Raw genomic sequence first — 21,946 nt, 5'->3', positions numbered from 1 at the left:
ATGTGTAGTGTTGAGTGAGTTTCCAGATGTTTTTCCTGACGAGATTCCAGGAATGCCACCAGTGAGAGATCTTGATTTCACCATAGACTTAGTGCCCGGAATAGGACCAACCTCTAAGGCCCCATACCGAATGGCACCTGCAGAAATGAAGGAACTAAAAGTCCAACTGGATGAGCTGTTGGAGAAAGGCTACATCAGGCCAAGCTCTTCACCATGGGGTGCACCAGTACTGTTTGTGAAAAAGAAAGATGGGAGTTTGAGGCTATGCATTGACTATCGGGAACTAAATAGTGTAACTATCAAGAACAAATACCCACTTCCGAGAATAGATGATCTGTTTGACCAACTCAAGGGGGCTGAAATTTTTCTAAAATAGACCTGAGGTCTGGTTATCATCAATTAAGGATTGCGGAGAATGATATTGCAAGGACACTCTTTAGGACTCGCTATGGACATTATGAGTTCACGGTGATGCCTTTTGGTTTGACTAATGCACCTGCAGTTTTATGGATTTGATGCATAGAACTTTCATAACGTTCTTGGATAAGTTTGTTTTTGTTTTCATCGACGACATTCTGGTTTACTCTAAGGATAGGGAGGCACATGAGGAGCATTTAAGACAAGTTTTGTCAAAGTTGAGAGAAGCATCAATTATATGCAAGCTTTCTAAATGTGAGTTTTGGTTGGAGGAAGTTGCATTTTTGGGCCATGTGATCTCGAAAGAGGGTGTTTCAGTGGATCCCGCTAAGATTCGAGCTGTTACTGAATGGCCTACTCCGAAGAGTGTATCTGATATAAGGAGTTTCTTGGGTTGGCCGGATATTACCGAAGATTTGTGAAGGACTTCTCTAGGATTTCAAGGCCTATGACTAACTTGATGAAAAAGAGTGTAAATTTATTTGGAGTTCAGAGTGTGAGGAGGCATTTCAGAACTTGAAGAACAGGTTAACTTCAGCACCAGTTTTAGCATTGCCAGATGAAGGTCAACAATATGAGGTTTATAGTGATGCATCGAAATATGGCTTAGGTGTGTACTGATGCAAAATCGAAAGGTGATTACTTATGCTTCGAGGCAATTGAAACCTTATGAGGTGAATTATCCAACTCATGATTTAGAATTAGCTGCCATTGTGTTCGCCTTGAAGATTTGGAGACACTATTTATATGGATCATAAGAGCTTGAAGTACATATTTACTCAAAAGGAGTTGAACATGAGGCAAAGGAGATGGTTAGAACTCATTAAGGATTATGACTTGGATATCCAGTATCATGAAGGGAAGGCTAACGTTGTGGCTGATGCTTTGAGTAGGAAGACTAGTCATTCGATTAATGCAATAATATTGCCAGATCAGTTATGTATGGAGTTTCAGAAGATGAACTTGGAAGTCATGGAGCTAGGAAGCGTAGAAGAACTACTAGGTGCCATAGCGATCCAACCTTCTATTCTTGATGAGATCAGGGAAAGTCAAGCTGGGGATGATAAATTGGAGAAAATTAAGAAGAAAATTCAAGAGGGCCAAGCACTAGACTTCAAAATATTGATTGATATGGCAGTGTGAGATTCAAAGGAAGATGGTGTGTGCCTCAGAATCAAGGGGATCTTAAACAGAAATTGATGGAGCCAATTCACCATACTCAATGCATCCAGGGGAGATAAGTTGTATAAGGATTTGAAGAAGACTTTTTGGTGGTCAAACATGAAGAAAGAAGTTGCTGAATTTGTGGCTAAGTGTCTTACTTGTCAAAAGGTAAAGATTGAACATAAGAGACCTCAAGGGATGGTCCAACCTTTGGAAGTGCCTAGCTGGAAATGGGACTCTATCTCAATGGATTTTGTGGGAGCCTTGCCAAAAGTAAGAAAGGAAATGATACTATTTGGGTGGTAGTGGACCGTTTGACTAAGACCGAATTTTTATACCAATGAAGAATACTTGGTCGATGGATCAATTGGCTATAGCCTATGTGAAGTTCGTAGTGAAGTATCATGGAGTACCAAAGGACATCATCTCTGATCGAGATTCTAGGTTCTTATCGAACTTTTGGCAAAGTGTGCAAAAAGCAATGGGGACCAAGCTACTGATGAGTACCGCTTTTCACCCAGCTACTGATGGGCAAACTGAGAGAACTATTCAGACATTGGAAGACATGTTAAGATCTTGTGTAATGGAGTATCAAGGATCATGGGAAGATTACTTGGATTTGATTGAATTCTCCTACAACAACAGTCATCATGCAAGTATTGGAATGGCACCGTTTGAAGCTTTGTATGGTCGAAAATGTCGAAGCCCGATATTTGGAATGATATAAGTGAAACGATTGTACTTGGGCCAGAATTTATCGAGGACACCGTGAAGCAAGTCAGGTTAATTCAGGAAAAGATAAGAGCCGCCCAAGATCGACAGAAAAGCTATGCCGATTTGAAGAGGAGGGATGAGGAGTACGAGGTTGGAGAAAGCGTCTTACTCAAAGTTTCTCCGACAAAAGGGGTAATGAGGTTTGGAAAGAGAGGCAAGCTAAGCCCAAAGTACATTGGACCCTATAAAATTTTGACCAGGGTTGGCAAGGTGGCTTATCGTTTAGAGTTACCTAATGAGTTAAGCAAGGTACATAATGTCTTTCATGTGTCACAATTGAGGAAGTATATTGCAGATTCTTCTCATGTGTTGCAACCTGAATCTATCGAATTGGATGAGACCTTAACCTATGAGGAAAGATCGATTAAGATCCTAGATAGCAAAGCCTATAGTACTAGAAACAAGGATGTAAAGTTATTGAAAGTTCTTTGGTCCAATCACAAAACCGAGGAAGCGACTTGGGAGGCTGAGGACGAAATGCGTAGAAAGTACCCAGAGTTGTTCATTGAGGTTAGTAGAGTTACGGGGGCGTAACTCCCTTTTTAAGGGGTAGAATGCGATAGAGTTTCGCGCGTTTTACATTCTTAGAGCATATAGAGTCGTTATATTGCATCTTACATGTGCATTCATAATTTTAGCATGAAAACAAATATTTTTAAAATCTTTGTAAGTTTCGGGACGAAACTTCTTTTAAGGGGGTAGACTGTAATACCCCTATTTTTAGGCATTTATTGAGATTATTTAAAAAATTTAAATTTATCTTCAAAACTCATTTTAAACTATTTTAAAATCACATTGGAGGGAATCTTTGGAGGGAAATATAGTTTGAATTTTAAAGGTTATTTTAGTAATTTTTAACAATAGTCTGCTTTCTGTCATTATCTTATTTATTTAAACAAATATTTGATAAATAATTTTATAAAATCCAAAATTCATTTTTGGGTAATAAAATTAGATTATACATTTTAGTATGTAATTTTCGGATTTTTTATAAGTGTTGTTTTGAAAAAATCGATTCTTTTAAATAAAACCGAAAACTTTAAATATTTAAAATATTTTGTTAAATCTTATAAAATCAGATTTTTATGAGATTTATATTGAGTTAGAAAGTATGGGATTTTAATTGATTTGGGAAGATTTAACAATCTCTTTAAAATCAAACAAAATTGATTTTAGGAAAGAATTTTTACAAATAAAGGGAAGAGTTTTTTTTTAAAAAAAAAGAAATTTTTTTTGCTGCTTCTACAGCTGCTGCCGGCAGCTTTGTAATGTTGCAAAATTTTTTAAATTTTTTGCCCTAATTTTAATAATTTAGGAAAGTTTTACCTCTTTTCTACCCTAGTTTACACTATAAATACCCCTCTAATCCTTCACTTTCTCTTCACCAAAAAAATATTGAGAGTTCCTTATAAAGTTTTCCCTAAAGTGAGTGGTCTCTTTGAGTAGTTTTAGTTTTTCACCGAGGAGTTTTAGCGGGAGGTTTTGTAAGTACTCTATTTTTTTTAAAGTTGTTTTAATTCCTAGTTTTTGATCTTTTTGAGTTTTATAAAAACATGTTTTAATTGTTTGAGCATGAATCATGTCTATAATTAGTTAGTTAGCATAATTTTCTTTTAGAGTTCATATATTGTTCATCGTTTTGATTAGAACTAGTTTATAATTAATAGGAGGATTTCGTTCGTGAACATTCCCTTACTAGTTGATTTTCTTGTTTCGTGAATTATCAAGGTACGTTTACGTGGCTTGATCTTTAATTATTATGTATACATTAGTTATGTGGTTTTAGTATAAATTATATGAATTGGTATATGCAATTGGTTTAATCAAACCTTCTTATCATTTAGGCTAGATAAAATTAAAGCTTGTATTTTCTCTTGCTTTGTTGACTCGTAGATATGCTAAACCAACCAAATATTTTTGTTTGTTTTAGAAAAGTAAATAAAAAAAATCAGTTTGCATGTATAATCCATTTTTTTTTATGAAGGAATCCACTTTTGCAAATCAGTGGCTTTGAGTAACTCAAAAATATGAACGTGAGTTTTAGTTTTAAAAGTTTAAATTATCTTTTTTTTAATTCCCTATAATTAAGTTTGTTTATCATAATTCTTTATTTGAATTAAAGGAAAGGTTTACCCCTATGTTATTCTTATTACAATTACCACTTGGCTTTGTTCAAGAAGGGTTCTTCCAAGTCCACTAGTTGGCATCAAGGTTACTCCAATGTCTTTGTATTCATAAAGGAATACTAACTTGGGGGTGTGCACATTAGGATCCGCGGATCAAGGAAAGGGTTTAAGTTAAGTTCTTATATTATTATTTTCCACTTTTAAGTGAATTATTAAAGGAGATATATTCTTTGGTGTTAACGTGAATTTTAATAATGGATTGATCTTATCTTTTGTTATACTAATTGATTGAAATAAAGCATGTTTATGAAAGTTGTGAATTATATATTTACAAGTTTACAAGTCTTGCACGTAATTGTACTCAGTATTTCAACTGACTCGTATTTCCTATTTGTTTTGGCTTTGCCCTACTTTCCTTACGGGGAGTAGTTTGCAGGTCTATTGATGATTCATGATGCATGGGAGGAACCTTTTGGGATCATTAGAATTATATCACTATTTTAGTAGTCTTCAGACTTTTCATATTAGTATTGTGGTTTTTGGATAATAATATTATTTTATAAATAAAGTTAGAAGTTTCCGCTGCATATTTTGTGTATCAAGTTATAGTATTGCCAAAATATATTTATATTTGGTGGTAATACCCTTAAGTTTCTCCAAGTATTTTACGAAAGTATAAGTTTTTAAAGTGGAGAAATTTGGGGGTGTTACAAGCCACACCACTTCCATGTAAGTGGCCAAGTAAGCTTGCAATGTTATTCTATCAAAAATTGCACATGCTAAGATTCGAACACAGGACCTCATATGTCAATAGTTAGTACTTTAACCACTTGAGCTATTTCCATTCTTTGTTTCAATATTTAGTCAAATATGCTATATGTGATATTATTAATAAAATTATTATGAATACTTTATTAATTAGGGATAAAAGATTGAATATAGAATATAATGGAATATAAAAGATAGTGACATATCGCTAAAATCATCAAGTATATTTTTAAGAATCGATGCAATGTACATGTTTTTAAAAATACTTTGTAGGTATTAAATGCTTGACCTCATTATGAAAAGTGAAAGTTTAATTTTCAATTTAGTGTTATAAACTTTATTATCTAATGTATCAAACAAAATATTTTAAAATCTTATAGTTTTCGACAAGTAATTTTATCCTCAACACCGTTATTAGAGCAAATAACAAGAGACTGCATTGACATATTTTTGTGGCCCAATATGTTTAGAATTTAAGATTTTTTTTTTTTTGTGCTTTTGCGACAAATATACCCACTAAAAACACTAGCACTGCTTCATGTAAAAAGGTAATTATCATCAATCCATGTCTTAATTCATTTTAAAATTCAGAAATAAAATGTAACAAATGATAATATGAAAAATATTTATCAAAATTTTATTCCATCACAAAAATTATATAAAAATAAAACAGGTATGTGCTCATTGTTATTGACCCGGGACATCGTCCGGGCCAAAAATACTAGTTTTTATTTAAAATAATGCTTCTTATAACATTTCTTTTGAAGGTAGTTTCTAACATATTTCCCAAACAAAAATAACAACCAGATCTAGTACATAGAGTTGGGAACTAATGTACTTACAATTGTAGAACTCAATTACAGACTAATATGTATATATACAAATACAATGGCTGCTATGAAAACAGCAAAAATAATGATATGGCCTCTTGTCTCCTAATATTACAAGTTACAACACGAGTTTCTAAACAATTAGAAAGGACTAACAGCACGAGCCAATTTCAACATGAATTCTGGCACCAGACGTTTCCTTTGCGGTGCCATTGCATCCTTGGCAAGCGCTTCCTCGTCTTCAGCATGAATTATAGCAACTAAATCTTCAAACATCGGATCGCTACCACCCCTCATTGGATCCTGATAAGTACAATATGGATATCAGTGTAGGAAGAACACAAAATTTTGAATTAAATCCAACCAACTTAGTACGCTACTTCAACAGCTCTTCTGACAAATAAACCGGGAGTGTGAGAACACGATCTAGAGTGTTTGTAAAGTAAGCAGGACGAGCAAAATTATTGCATGCAAACCTCCGGATAGCAAGGCTTCCAAAGCTACTATTTCGCAACATGTGAAGCTAGTGTCTCCTCCATGTCAACCCCCAGGGTAGCAAAGATTCAGTTATTTATTTGTTAACTTGATCTTTTGTCAAATTTCTTGCTAAAAACTGAAAAGGTACATTTATACACTTCTAATAAAGGTTGGTTTGACACTTCATAAAGCTACTCTATTTTTAACATCCTCCTGCATAGCAGCTTCAACATGTGATTCAATATTTTTTGATTAATGTAAAACATAAATGGTCAAATATTATTTTAGATGGACAAACAAAGAAAAAAGAAACGTAGATTACCTACAGAGGACTAATTTGGAGTGAAAATATACATGTGCAATTGCATCAGGTACCAAAGAACTCACCAAACACAAAAAAGGTGATAAACTGAGACCGAAAAGGAAATGGTGAGGGAAATACGTTATGAGACTGGGAGGGGGCAAGTCTTATGACACCACTAGGCAACTATCACTTAGGAAACTGCTGACACTAAAATATCGAAGGAATGATCTATGTTAGTGATATACCTGGAGAAAAACATCAGTATGTGTCTTCCCTTCATACAGTATTGCTTTTGCTTCTACTCCAAGTTCTCGAAGTGTTTCAGCAAATTTTACACTGATCAATGCCAAATTGAGCTTATTAGCCCGTAAAAATATGAAATACATGATGTAGACATAATATACAGCAAGAAAGAACAGAATCCAGTTAAAAAGAAGGAAAATAGTGCGTCGGAGAAACATAGATGTCAATAGTTGATTTGAGAGTATTGAGACAATTACAAAAGTAGCTTCAGGCGAGATTCAAATTGATGATTACAACTATGGTTGATTATCCCATAATAATCCTAGACATGTGTGCCTAAACCTTCCTTTCTCTCTTCCACTTCCCAGCTCAAAGCTTAACTACCTAGAGCTTTATTGTTTTCTGACCTACTAAACATGTTATCTTAGGTCAATATATCATTTTGAGAAGTCACCACCATAGTAGGGATTATTATGAGAAAATAACTACACATCAACTTAAATCCTATTTATAAGAAGATATAATGGGTGGAAGTTAGCACTTAGCACATAAAGGTAATACGGCTTGAAATTGTTGGTGTTATATATCACATTTACACTTACAGCCAAAATTCATTCACTAAAGTATCAAAAAATGGAAGTAATATACTATTTCAAAAGTTCACAAACAATGTTATACTATATTCCTACCCACCCAGCTCATGTGATGTGGGCCCTTCCATTAATTACCTCTCTCACTCTCTTGATATCCCATGTTATTTGGGTTTCAACTAACTCTCTTTCTTTTAATCAAATATTTTATTCCTACTTTTTCTCTATCTAGCAAACAAGGTCTTCACTCTCCTACTCCTTACTCTTAATATGTGTGCCTAAACCTAACAGGACAATCAATAGGGGATTGAGCAAGCACCATCTTATGAACATCGATATTTACAACATATATAGGGAAAAGTGTGGAATTTGTGTTCAGAAACAGCTGGAATACTTCACATTTTAGTAACACTAAAGAGGAGAGGAAGGAGAGAACAAGGGATACCTATCGTCTGATGGAATGGAATAATCAGCAGTACCATGGAAAAGGATCACCGGAGGTAGTAGTGAAACTGCATTTCTAAAATTTGGATCCTGCACCACGATTTCAGGAGAGTAATGCCGCAATGATTGCTCCCCACCCATAATACTAAAGCAGAATTTGCATAAGCTCCATGTAAGTAATACAAAGACATTGTGTCAAATGATCAAGACCTAAGAGAGAAATGGACCTTACCTCAAAAAAATGGAGCGGTATAAACCCCTATTGTGGAAGTGATCCACTAGATTTAACAAATTATACCTGATATGGTATTCGAGAGCATTAGAACTAATCAAAGAGGGTTCATACAACCATGAGCAGACACGAAGTTCTAAGAAAAATGAGAACAATGAATTTGCAGCAAAAAGCAAGCTACACATTATGTTACGCCCATTGTGTAGAAGAAGGCATGTCACACAGTCTAGTATTCGAGGCACAAATTATCTCCCATGGGAAGATGCCAAACCAACATAAAAATAGAACAATTAATTTGCAGAAAAAAGGGATTAGTTAATGTATCATGTTCAATGTTATACATGATTTAGACAGATGACAAATGGGTTTATCCCCCATGGGAAGATGCCAAACCAACGAAGGATATGCCGACACATCGATCAATTGCATGATGATGAAGTGTTTATGCAAACTTAATAAAAAATTAAAGATTCACTATCAATTATCAAACAAGGTAGACCTGAATAAAGTTCACAAATTAATTTAATAATTTGCAAAATCAGATGCAAATAAATACTCACCCTCCTGATAATCCAAAATAAGCTTTTATCTGTGATACACTCCAAGAAACACTTTCTCCCTCACCACCAGCCTCTTTATTAGCTTGCTCAACAAGAGTGCAAGCAGAAATATGTGCACCAGCTGACTGCCCCATCAAATATATCCTGGAATGCCAACAGGAAAAAGTAAATAGCAGGCACAAAATCAATGTACATTTCAAAGGTTGACAGCCTTGACAGCTGATGGCCTGTCTGCACTCTGCAGTGTAGCACAATGAGATATGTCAACTCTATCACCTGCTAGGATCACCTCCATATTCTTCAACATTATTGCAGATAAACGAAATTCCACGCGAAGCATCTTCTATCATATCTCTCATTGTACCCTGAGGAAAATTTCTGGACACATGTTTGAAGGAGCAAAATCATTATGTGATTCATACATCACTTTAGTTAGAATAGACAGTGTTGCTTTAGTAAATAATCCTTTTACGGGACACTTTCTAATTATTAACTGTAATATACAATTATCTATGAAACGTTGCTTGGCTAACTTGATACATATAGTCACATTGCACAATATGGAAAATTTCTGGACACATGTTTGAAGGAGCAATATCATTATGTGATTCATACATCACTTTAGTTAGAATAGACAATGTTGCTTTAGTACATAATCCTTTTACGGGACACTTTCTAATTATTAACTGTAATATAAAATTATCTATGAAACGTTGCTTGGCTAACTTGATACATATAATCACATTGCTCAATCTTAAAGCTATATCTTAGCTTCACATAATAAAAATCTATACTAAAGATGTACAATTTCTTAATCAAAGCAGCACATGAATGATATTTCTTATATATCACTCATCTATGTACTCTGTGCAACGCAATCCTTATTAAATAAATAATTATTTGTTCCAAGCATTCATGATATTTATTTCACTTCAAAAGCTAGCAAAACAATAACAATTTGATTGTTTCCTACTAATAGCAATAGAATCAAAGCACATGTGGGTTAAAACTTAAAATTATTTTGAAAATACTACCAAAGGAAATTCCATATGTTACTTTTGTGCCATTGGCTTTTCCATATGGTACCATCGCCATGTTTTAAATTTCACATGATGCCCCTCAATAACTGATAATTCTATGTAGTAATGTCTCAAATAATTACACTACCTCCCACCACACTGACCACCCGCCGGCCACCATCCCATAGTCTTAGGACGACACTCTCGTCACTAACCGACCCACTAGACTCCTTCCTCGCAGTCCACTGACCATTCATACTACTTTTACCAAATTCTCTATGTTTGACTTATTAAATGGATGCTAAAGGGGGAAGTTGTGGGCATGGTTGGTGATGATAGTGGTGTTGGAGATTGTGGAAAAGTGGGTGACTTAGGTGGTGGTAGTTAGTATAATTATTTAAGATGGTACAATATAAAGTGAGAGGTACAACGTGAACTTCAAAAGCTTTTTATTGTAAAACATGGAAAAGTCAATAGTACTAAGGTACCATATAGAGTTTCCCTATTAACAATAACTATTGTTTTAAAAGCCAAATAATGAACTCTAGATCTATGAAGTAACGTTATTTCTTCGACCCTCTCTTTCACAATATGCGGCATCACTAACATGAAGGTTGTTATCAACATCATCATCTGGCTTTTAAGTGTCCTCTACCACTTCCTTCTCCATAGGGTCTTCATCCTTAAAAGGCTCTTGATCATCCTCATCTTTTGGTCTTCTTCTAAATCCATGTTGTTCTATTCAATGTATTCATTGCCAAATATGCAGATGGTTTCGCTTATGAATCACTCATCTATGTACTCTGTGCAAGGTAACTCATCATCAAACAATAAATACATCATGATATCAAGGTATGACATGAGTCTCAGGTTCCTCATCAGAAAAGAGTTCAGTCATTTCTGGGTCATCTGTTGGTGCATGTGGCACCTTTAATGCAGGACATGGAGGATCCAACTCTCACACGAGATTAGAGATTTCTCTCACATGAAAATTTGATGAAACAGGAGGTTTGATGAGTCTGATAGGAGCTAAAAGATAAGAAAATTTCATTTTCCCTTTTATTTCCACTCATTTTCACAATACTTTAGGTCTACTATGAACATTCTTATCGAAAGCAACCACTGATTAAGGTAGTAGTGTATCTCCATGAACAGTTTCACCCTCTTACGACATATATGAGCCACATGATAATGTTATAACAACTCTGATTTCAGTGATATCATTTATCTTGAAAGAAGGGACCAAAGAGATAATCTTCCGTAGATCTAATGTTCTATTATGTGAATTTTGAAAACAATGCTATTGTTATTACTTTTAAAATAAGGTTTTATCCCATATGTGCTTTAAATTGTTATTAGAAGGAAATGATCGAATTATTATTCTTTTGCAAACTTTAGAAGCGAAATAAATATTATGAATGTTTAGAATAAAAATTTACTTATTTATTAAGGATTGAGTTTATTATTTTTTTAATTTATGGCTTTGAAAAAGTATTACCAGAAATAGTTATAGCAAGTTAGCAACTCTTTGACTGCCACACGTTACAGCAACACTGCATGATTTCCTTTTCCCCCTTTGTTATTTCTTGGACATTATGACAGCTACCTCATATTACAGACATCAACTTATTTTTCATTTTCTTGGGGTTTTTCAATGGTGTACCCTTGTATTTTTGTGGAATTTTACAGTGTACCACAACTTTCAAAAAGTTCCAACTAGTAACCCTTGAATTTCAAAATAATTCTCGATTGTATGCTCACTGTTAATTTGTATTTCCATTTAACATAATATTCTTACATAGATAACGAAAATACTAACCTCAAGTTAACAGCGAGCATACAGTTTAGACATATTTTAACGTTCTGGGGTACTCTGTTGAAATTTTCAAAAGTCGGGGTACAATGCAGAATTCAAAAAAAAGAAAACAGCATATATGACAATAGTGGAATCCGTATTCAGAGGAAGACCAATAGATAGTTGTACATATATGACAATATATAAAACATTACAAGCAGAAAGAATTTGAGGAGCTGAAACCACCTACCTGTAATCTATACATGCAACAATAATATCTCGATCCGACAATTGTTGACCAAGGAGAGAACCCCATGCTTTGTACCTGCATTAATGTAGTATGAAAAAGCTTCAGAACTATTGGGACAATAACAAAAATGTTAATGCTACCATGAACACCATTAGTCTAAAGTACAGTTTATACTTCACCAATAACCAAGCATTTCATTTCTTCTGTCTTATGTTAATTAACATAAATTGATTCTGCATTTGCTGGAAATTAGGAGTGTTTAGTTTCACTAACTAAACCTTGTTTGAAAATTTTGGAGGTGTAAAATTCAACTCGCAAGCTGTTATCTTCAGACCCAGAATTGGCATGAACCAGGGGTTATCCAAGTGTGTTCAGGTTAAGACTCGATTCTCAGGCCTTAGCTGGATATAAGCTCAATATGGTAGAATCCCTCACAGAAGTTCTAATTTTCAACTTTTGGCATTTTCAATTTAGAACAGAAATTAGAGTTGGCCTGGATAGAATTACTGTCAAGACAGTACTTATCTGATGTTTGTAAGTGCATGCTGTGTTTCAGTAGCAACATGAATATGCTTGTGCCCATAGGCCATAACATGCATGTTTGTGTACTTACTGATCAGAACGGACCAACATACAGTTCATTGATCAGGATGGACCAACATAAAAATTCATTAATCAGAATGGACTCCTCCAATAGATGCCAAACCAGAATTAAATTGTGCGAACCACTAAGTGAGATTATCCCTTCCTACTAAAGGCTTAGAAACTGATCATGTTCTAAAAAGAAAGTCTCAACCAGGAGCTTTTTGCGATTTGCCTTAGAAGCTGTCATAATTAATTACGGCCCTGTTCTTTCGATTTAGAAAACTAAGTTTCATGAAAAATCAACTTTGATAAAACCAAGGCATTCAGATAAAACCCAATAAGTAAAAACAAATTCAAATAAGGGCACTAAGTTCAATCCACAGCTAGAAATAGGTTTTCAGTAAGTTCATAAAAGTTTACTGAAGTTTAGAATAAGGACCAATATGTTATGTTCATACAAGTGTGGATGACGAGAACTTAGTTGAAAAGAATAAAGGCTAAATTATAAGTAATTGAACATTTGTACTCATTAATCTGCAAACAACATTCAGTGTGGTACAAGGTTACCTACTTTGTTAGCAAGCCCCTTTCCCTGGTGAGCCATGATCCATAGCGCACGCGTTGATATGGGTACATGGTACACTTTTGGTCTAGTTTGCCAAAACTAGGTTGTGACAGTTGTGAGTTATTTTCCCATAACCATTCCACAAACTAGAAGATACAGTATAACTGGTGTTGTAATTAATAAATACTAGTAAGTAATTATGGGTGGATTGAAGATTATTATTTTTTCTATTAAAAAAACAATTAAAGGTAATAATAGATTGTCAACAATGAGGATTCTGTTCAACTATGGCTTTGTAGTGCATAAGCAGTACATAAATAAGCTGTTAGAAGAGTTAACTAAAGCTTCCAGATCCTTCCTCAATTGGCGGGAAATTATGGATCACAAAATTCTATATGACACCTTTTCTTTTCAGAAAAATTGTAAACATGACATCTGGCTTAGTGCATATTGGCTCTCGTATCTAATTGATAATTCAATACATGCATTTCATCAGCATATAAACCACTTTTTGAACTACAGAAAGCTCTTAAGAGCTAAAACAGCAATTTATATTTCCTACACTAGAATCCTCCTCATTCCGTACCAAGTACATAGAGCGACAATTCACTCAACTCAAAAGATTAAGGGTTTTCGTCAGGTTGAAATAAAGTACAAACAATCATTTGAAATCGTCAGGTTGAAGTAAAGTAGTGGATGATCTACTAGTACCAATGACAAACTATATACAGAAGAAATTTAAGAGTTTTGTAATAACAATGATATTCATACCGAGTTTTTCTTTCAATGCTTCAAACTAAAAAGTTGTTTGATAAAAGCGATGATGGTCATTGATCAAGCTTCTGAACCTACATACTCTCTGTGTCTCCAAGAGTTATGTTTCACCATTAATATCTCCTATTATGTACTCCCTACGTCCCCTAATAGACTTCCCATTTCTCCTTTTCAAGTTTGCCAATGTACGTTTTGTATCATTAATATCTTATTTAAACATTAGTAAAAATAGAAAAGTTTGATTTATGTGATGTACTCAATGAGACGAATCAAACAACATCTCACATGATTGTTTTTTCTTATATATTGGAAATCTTTTGGAAGATTTTCTTTACTCATGACTCATGAACAGAGCCAAAATTAGAAAAGGGAAGTCTATTGTGGGATGGAGGGAGTATTAGTAAAAATAATAAAAAGTTGATATTTCGAGAAATATAAGTTATGACAAATCTAACAAGAATCCCACAATATAATTTTTTTTTTCTACGCATCAATGAGAATTCACGGTTAAAGTTTGTGAACTTTTACCCCTACAAAGAAAATTGTGCATACTGATAGGGAATAAAGGAGGCATGAAATTACAACTCATTCGTCTATGTTAATAAAAACCATGATTTCCAGCATGTAAGAATAGTGTCCTCATTAGCCTGCAAAATTGGTTATGGTCATGTAAAAGATGTAAAATACCACAATAAGACTTTTGCCACACGCATTCAGATTAGAAGAGCTAGGTATAAGGGCAGTGGTCAAGTATTTAGAACAAAGGACATAAAGCTACAAAATTTAGCGAGAGCCTCTATTGATATTTCATATGCCGACAGCAAGGTATCAGAGAAAAGAGATTCTTGATAGCTCACCCAATTATCCAGGCTCCACCCGTCACAAATGCAACAACTGGCTTTGGCCCATTTAAATTCTTGGGCAAGTACAGATCAAGCCTGCCAAATCCCAGCATTAGCTTCATTTTAAAGTTCCAAGACCAAAGAAGATGCTCCCAACCACAAAGAATTCAAGAACGATTAGTATTAAGTATTAAGTAATACATACCTGTTTCGAGGTTGATCACCATAGACTATACCTCTGCGGATACGACTTGAAAAGAAGTATTTATATCCAACTGTGGGAGGGTAAGAACCATAGTTAAGCTAACAGTGGATGCTAATAAATAATAAACCTGACAAAATTTAAGAATGTAAACAAATAGAATAGACCCAATCTTTCAACGACATACCTTGAACAAAACCAGGCATCAGTAAAATGGCATAACAACCAAGAGCGAAAAATCTTAAGATCCATCTGTAGCCTACCCTGGATAAAGTAAAGATAAGACTTGGAAAAGCTGCAGAGACAGTGCAAATCATATTTTACATCATATGCAAACAGAGAAAGAAAGATGTCAAATCCACAATGTCCCACATGCACAATTGATCAGGAACTGAAATTCCTATCTAAAACCTCTAATATACATAACCATCGCAAAGCTATGTGCATAATGACAAAAGCTAAAGGGCAATAACAGTGATGGCAACTCTTTCAGTCTAGAAAAGTGTGCTTACAATACATTAAGCATGTCACTGTTTGTAAACCAGGTCAAAAATAATAAAAAAAAGTCCGCAAGACTTCTTTATGGCCCTTAAGGCGATTCAGGTTTGACCTTACGGAATGTGAGAGCTGGCAAACCGGGGTTTCCAGTAAGTGTGTACAGAAGCACTACCTATTCCAAAATCCAAACCCTGTGAAACCTTATAGCATTTTAAGTGTAACCCGTTCTATGGGATCCAACTTACCCTTCATCAAAGCCAAGGAGTTTGAGAAGATTTCAGTTTCACTTTCAGCAGAAATAGCATGACAAGCAGAAGGTATTCAGTAATAATAAAAAAACTAGCTTCATCTACAATCACATTTCAAAGCATAAGACTATCCCTGTTGATATCCGAAGAGCTTAATGGTTTAAATGATTACCCTTTGCGACATCCAACGCCATTGATTAGGTCAATAACAATTGACAGCATTATATCTGCAATTTACAACCACAAACTAACTAAATCCAAACAGTCACTGCTCTTGACATCCTAAGAGCTTAATGGTTTACATAATTACCCTTCGCGATATCCAACACCATTGATTAGTTCAATGACAATTGACAACATTATATCCGCAATTAACAACCCCAAATGAACAAAATCCAAACTTCGCTGCTCTCCGAATAAAAGTGTCTATTTTGTTTCCAAACTGTCACCATAAAACCACCAATCGACATTGGATGTCTTGTGCATTATGATATTTTACAGGTTGCCTCAATTGGCAATTCAGAACTAACAAGAATAAGGCTAATAGCTAATAGTAAGAAATAGTTGTATGGTTGGACCACCATACAAGTCATTGAAAATTTTAACCAGCAAACTGGACAGCACAAAGATGGAATGGAAGAGCATGTCAGAGTCATTTGCAACAAGGAAAAAGAACCCTGAAGGCCCATAACGTATTATCCAGGCAAAGACAGACTTTTTATAGAAGTCGAATGTATTAATTAGGCAAGAACAATTACATTATTCAATGATGGTAGAGATGACAACAATCATCAGATGTACCAGTACCACCATATCAGAAGAGATAAAATCAAAAAAGGAGGCATAGTAGGTTGGAGCTCTACAGAAGGCAAGATACAAGTGGCAAGGATTAAAAGATTCAGGCACAAATAGAGGTGGCATCCAGAGTCAAGACTCTCCAATTACATGATGGGGTAAGATGATTCTCAGATATTGTACAAGATAAATATATAGATGAAATAAAAACTCGATAAAACACGAGGTGATCAGGAAAATTTGTCATACTCCCATCAAAAGCTCACAAAGGACATTGTGAAGTCTCCTCACCTCGGAATCCAAGCGATTGACCTCAAATGTAGGGGGCTTTCGTCTATCATTTGTTCTTGTTATTAGGTAAGATGCATTTCCCCTTCTCTTCGCCTACACTTTCCCTTACCAAACATCCTTTTCACGGTTTTTAAGAGTCCTTAACATTCGATCTTTTCGCAAATTTATGTTTGCCAATATTACTTCCCCTTCTTTTGTTACCATATCTGTATTTTTTGTATCTCTTTATTTTGTTCCAAATGAGTCGAGGTCAAAGAAAGATAACATGAAGCTGTTTACTAACTTATGATTACACAAAAAGGTTTGTGTCTATGTGCCTCCTTGACACAAACAATTGCTAGATGTTCTCACATAGAGCTGAACAAGTAATAGAATACAAGACCATAAACCTCACCTATACTTCAGGCTTATTCGTCACAGCTTCAAGATTACAGAATACTTCTATGGAATAATAAAAGTATGACACTCTTCTGAACATTCAGAATTCAAATTCCCTATTGCTTATCCATCTGGGTAAAATCTTCTCTTCACGTCAAAGAATGCCTTTCAATATGAACATGGTGATACCTTATAGCTTCATACTAACAAAGCACAAAGACCACAAAGATTAGCCTAAATGCAATTGTCAGACACCAAACAAGGCCCTACTCTTTTAACGAAGGAATCGACTATGCGACAAGTTTCTTTCTGGAGACTGATTTACAATATAATCTCTATGTCAAATGCAACTATTAAGGCTAATCAGGCAGAAAAGCAAATACTACTTCCCGTACAATAAATTCCTGTATTTGCTTTGTTAAACCATACTTTTCCATGGGAGTATGTTTTTGTTGCCAGATCTGTCCTTCATATATAGATCTACCATATCGCAAAAAAAATATAGATCTACCAATACCAAAAAAAAAAAAACGGTGCACTTACATGAAGAAGATACAGGACATAGAACTTTGCAAACAAAAATCAGAGAATATGTTCTGTTTAGAGAAGTAAAAAAAACAAAACATCAGTGAACCAGAAAATATCTGGCTAACCACACAAGTGAAATCTCTTGAGTTGTGGAAGTGAACCTCATTGTATACTTGTATCCCAACAACCAAACAATACTCTGAAATTAAGTTACCATCACTCTCTACTCCTTTACCTCTGTTTCACAATACATGCACCATTTCTATATGGCACACAAACCAAGAATGAGGAGAAAAAGGGTTGTGATTGCATTTCAAACCTATGTGATTATGCTTTAAAGGAGGGGATGTATTGTGAAACATCCAAAAGAGGAAATGGTGCATGTATTGTGAAATGGAGGTAGAAATTCTGCACCACAACCAAAACTAGAGTTCAGCGCACGGTATTTGTCCAAAATTCAATGACCTATACACTTTGGCTACCTTCTAAGGTTTCATGTTCTAGGCTACATTCGCTATAATGTCATTAAGTAGTCTCTTTAGAATTGGGAAGCAAAGTTGATCAATAATAAGGACTGTTGTATAATCCTAACAGCATATTGGTCGTAATTACTCACTCGTCTTGCAGAATATATATAATGAGAACCAAGTCTAAAATGGAAACGTAGAACCAATTTATAGGCCCTTAGATCATCAACATTGAATGGACTAGACCCTAAACCCTAAAACCTAAACCCTCTATATATATATATACACACACACACACACACACAACACAATCCAATTTAGATAAGAGCGTTCTGTAGCATGCGAGACAACTTAAATATTCTAATGCCAATACATATATGTATCAAGCAGCTTTGGCTCACAAAATGCTCACAATTTTTTTTATAAACATCTCCTTCAACTTTAATGTAGACAACTAATGTCGGATATTTTTATGTGATCACTGTCACGTCAAATAAATAGAATCAGAATATCTATATCTGTTATCTCCATCAGCAAAGAAAAATATAACCTCCAACAGATGAAAACCCGTACTTTATTTCAATCCCAAGGAGCAGCTCATATCTCTCTTCGGTAATCAGATTCAGAAACCTCTGCTGCATTATATAATGCTTCTCTTTACTGAAAACTATTTATAAACGACATAATCTAAAGAATACCAATGGAAGATAAAACAAATGGGGCAGCCACCCAAACTTAAGCAGTCGATTATATCAATACCACCTAATTATGAGAAGAATTTACTGCACACTATTAAGAGCCTATGTGCTAAGAATTAACTCAGCTTGGACAGATTATAGTGCTAAAATGGAGAAATTAAGGGAAGAAGATGAACTTCGATTGATTAATAACAGTAAAAACAGCAAAAGTAACCGATATTCAAGCTTTCGAGAGGCTTGATTCTCTCCCAATTGAACTCTTAAAAGCTCACCCAATTTGTCATCTATTTTCAACATGCCTTTCCCATTCTAAGTTGCTCTATATTTATACTACTTTTCCTAACAAACAATCCAACTTATTCCCTAAGTAAACAAAAGAAGAAAATATCTAAAGTACCCTACTACCCTCCCCCTAGTATTAGTTCTTAGCAATCTGATTTATCACTAGTAAAGAATTTGTTCTACTGATAATTTGAAATTCTATCTAAAGCAAACTGGAAGACCAGAAACAGCAGTTGAGTCTAGATAAATTCATTAGCCAGAGCGAGTTAATAAATATATAGGATCCAGGCATATTCAAGTCACAGTCTCACATAAGCCTGAAAATGACTCCAATTTCTGCAGCAAAATTCTCAGCTACCATCACCTAACATGGTAAAGATTGTCTAAAGATACAATGTAGAACCACAATAGAATTTTATAACAGAAATCACAAACCTCAAACATGAAATATCTATTTTAAGTTGAAAGTTCTATACCTTCTACGACATTAAATATGTAAGGGTAATACTATCCCATAAAAAATAAGAGTGTATAGTTTCAGCAAATAGTAGAAGCTTGCAGCTTTACTAGAGACGTGAGATTCCGCAATACATGCACTATGACAGCAACAATATAAAAAAAGGTAACAGCTCCATAACCATTCAACAAATTATTTGCAAAACAATGCCTTTGCCTTTAATATGTAAAGCAAGACCAACATACGTAAAATATAGTTACCCATAATGGATTATTAAAGGGCATCACAACTATCTCTCCAACACCCATTCAGATACTATTATATGAAGCCCATACTTAACTTAAAGGAACTTACTATCCAATAAGAGACGAGGCATTGAGAGTTAAGACAGCAATAAGCTTTTACAAGCCAAAATGTCAAAAAAAAAAATTGGAGCTATCAGACCGCTGACATTAGAAAATTTTATGATCAGTACAAGATATAAAGTGTGCAAACTGCAAACAGAAAAAATCAATTCTAATACATAGAACACTAACCTATTTTTGATACAAAAACATTCTAAACTAGGATGTTCCTACTGCAAACAAGAAACTATGGAATAATTCGTACTTAATATTGGACTGCAGCAAGTCAGCACATGTCCAACCAAATAAGATTCTGTAAGAGAACAAAATTCCAGACAATGATTTGCTAATTATTCACCTTAGTTTGGATTCCAACAAATCAACATAAGAGACAACTTTGATTGCCATCCCTCCAGACATCAGAATAATGTGTAAATCTAGCTCTTAACAACACCAAAGGTACACCAAAGAATGCCAATTAAAACTCCACTTGGTTTCCTAATTACTACTGCTTAAAGGCACTTCTTCAGAGACAGATAGATCCCTATACAGACCTAATATCATATACGTTACATAGAATTGAGTACAAGCAACTATCACAGATAGATTTGTATACCATATGTCTAAAACTGAAAGCGTCTAAGCATCATATACATCTCAAAATATGAGCATGAAACACGAAACTTCTAAGTCACTTTAATCTACTTCAATCGAAAACAAAAATCCCAAAAACACTCAATGTCCAACCAACCATGTAAAGAAGTCTACACCAATATAACATCTAGATCAAATGCAATAAAAACCAACTACTCAATTAGAAACAAAGGAAGTACCCCAGATAACCAAGAAGCTTAATACTGAAACGAGTGATCATATACGTCTCGGCGGCGGCATGCTCAACAGTGGTACCAAGTGATGCATCCTCATTTCCATTACCATTCCCACCATTGGACACACAAAGTAAGTTATCATCGCTAGCACTGCGACGGCGACGCTGTTGTTGAGCAGCTGTTTTGGGCCCTCCCGTGAAGCTAAAAGCCCTAGAAAAAAAGGGTTTTCTCTCGATTGAAATGTCATCTTCTTCAATTTGAGAAATCAGAAGATGGGTAGTTGGCAATTCATAATTATTAGCTTTTTGAACAAACATTGTGGAAGAAGAACCCAGATATGATGGTGGGTGATTTGTTACAGGAAGAATTGGGGATTTTGATTTCATCATCAACATCTTTAATATATACCAGCAATTTATGGGGGGCAGAAATTAAAGGGTTTTATGAAATTTTTGAAATTTGAAACTTTTGTGGGTTTTTTTTTTTTTTTTTTTTTTTGGAGGGATGAATGTGGTAATGTGGGTGAGGTGTTAGTTTTTGACCCAACTGCCAATTTTGTCTGTTAACGTGGAGAAGATGATGGTGATGAATGAAAAGCGAAGATCTTACATCAACAGCTAGCACGAGGAAAAGGAGAGAGAAAGAGAGAGGGAAGATTGGAGAAAAAACAGAGAGAATAGAGAGGATTGTTTCGTTTTGTGATTCGAAGATCAAATCATGAAAGATTTAAGAGGTCGGATGTTTTATGGATTGTGTGTCAACTGTTTTGATTGTTAGTTGGTGTCTTCTCTTGTGGAAAAAACTTCTATCTACCGATTAATGAGTTGTAGCCTTGTAGCCTTGTAGCCTTGTAGCCTTGTAGCCTTGTAGCCTTGTAGCCTTGTAGCCTTGTAGTCTGTAGTCAAATAAATGTCTAACTAGTCTTATATGCACGCTATGCGTGCAAAATTATTATCAAAATTAAATAAGTTTAGTAACTACATTCACTAATAATTTGTAAAAATAAAAGTGTTCAGTCATGCTATTAGCATATATCGAACCGATTTAACAACACACTAATTTCCTATAGAATTTTGTTAAATACAGGAACTTGCACTACCTCATTACACACTCTTTCACATACTTAAAAAATAAAACGTAAAATCAGAAAATTCAAGAAGATCAATCAA

General features: G+C 34.7%; 2 protein-coding genes across 3 annotated transcripts; one reads left to right on the top strand and one right to left on the bottom strand.

Annotated features, from left to right (window-relative positions):
• Window positions 1-2,277: 2,277 nt before the first annotated feature.
• Window positions 2,278-2,889, top strand: LOC130591793 (uncharacterized). Its single transcript, XM_057395708.1, has one exon. It carries the CDS (start codon window positions 2,278-2,280, stop codon window positions 2,887-2,889), a length of 612 nt encoding a protein of 203 aa, XP_057251691.1.
• Window positions 2,890-5,974: 3,085 nt separating this feature from the next.
• Window positions 5,975-21,568, bottom strand: LOC104896337 (probable isoprenylcysteine alpha-carbonyl methylesterase ICMEL1). 2 transcript variants are annotated; one of them, XM_010683080.4, is made up of 11 exons: window positions 20,781-21,568; window positions 15,149-15,225; window positions 14,965-15,034; window positions 14,775-14,855; window positions 11,994-12,068; window positions 9,206-9,307; window positions 8,930-9,073; window positions 8,370-8,435; window positions 8,139-8,282; window positions 7,106-7,196; window positions 5,975-6,382 (listed from the first exon to the last, which is right to left on the bottom strand). In XM_010683080.4, the coding sequence occupies exons 1-11, from the start codon at window positions 21,170-21,172 to the stop codon at window positions 6,221-6,223; spliced, it is 1,404 nt and encodes a 467-aa protein (XP_010681382.2). In that variant the 5' UTR covers window positions 21,173-21,568; the 3' UTR covers window positions 5,975-6,220. The 2 variants fall into 2 exon arrangements, with proteins under 2 accessions (XP_010681382.2, XP_057251538.1); XM_057395555.1 differs by lacking the exon at window positions 20,781-21,568 and adding an exon at window positions 20,306-20,741.
• Between the last annotated feature and the right edge of the window lie 378 nt (window positions 21,569-21,946).

Source organism: Beta vulgaris, chromosome 6 (genome assembly GCF_026745355.1).
Source record: "Beta vulgaris subsp. vulgaris cultivar EL10 chromosome 6, EL10.2, whole genome shotgun sequence".
NCBI classification, from domain to species: Eukaryota; Viridiplantae; Streptophyta; class Magnoliopsida; order Caryophyllales; family Amaranthaceae; genus Beta; species Beta vulgaris.
Note: the sequence above shows the minus strand (reverse complement) of the source record. Positions and strands in the feature narration are given on the sequence as shown.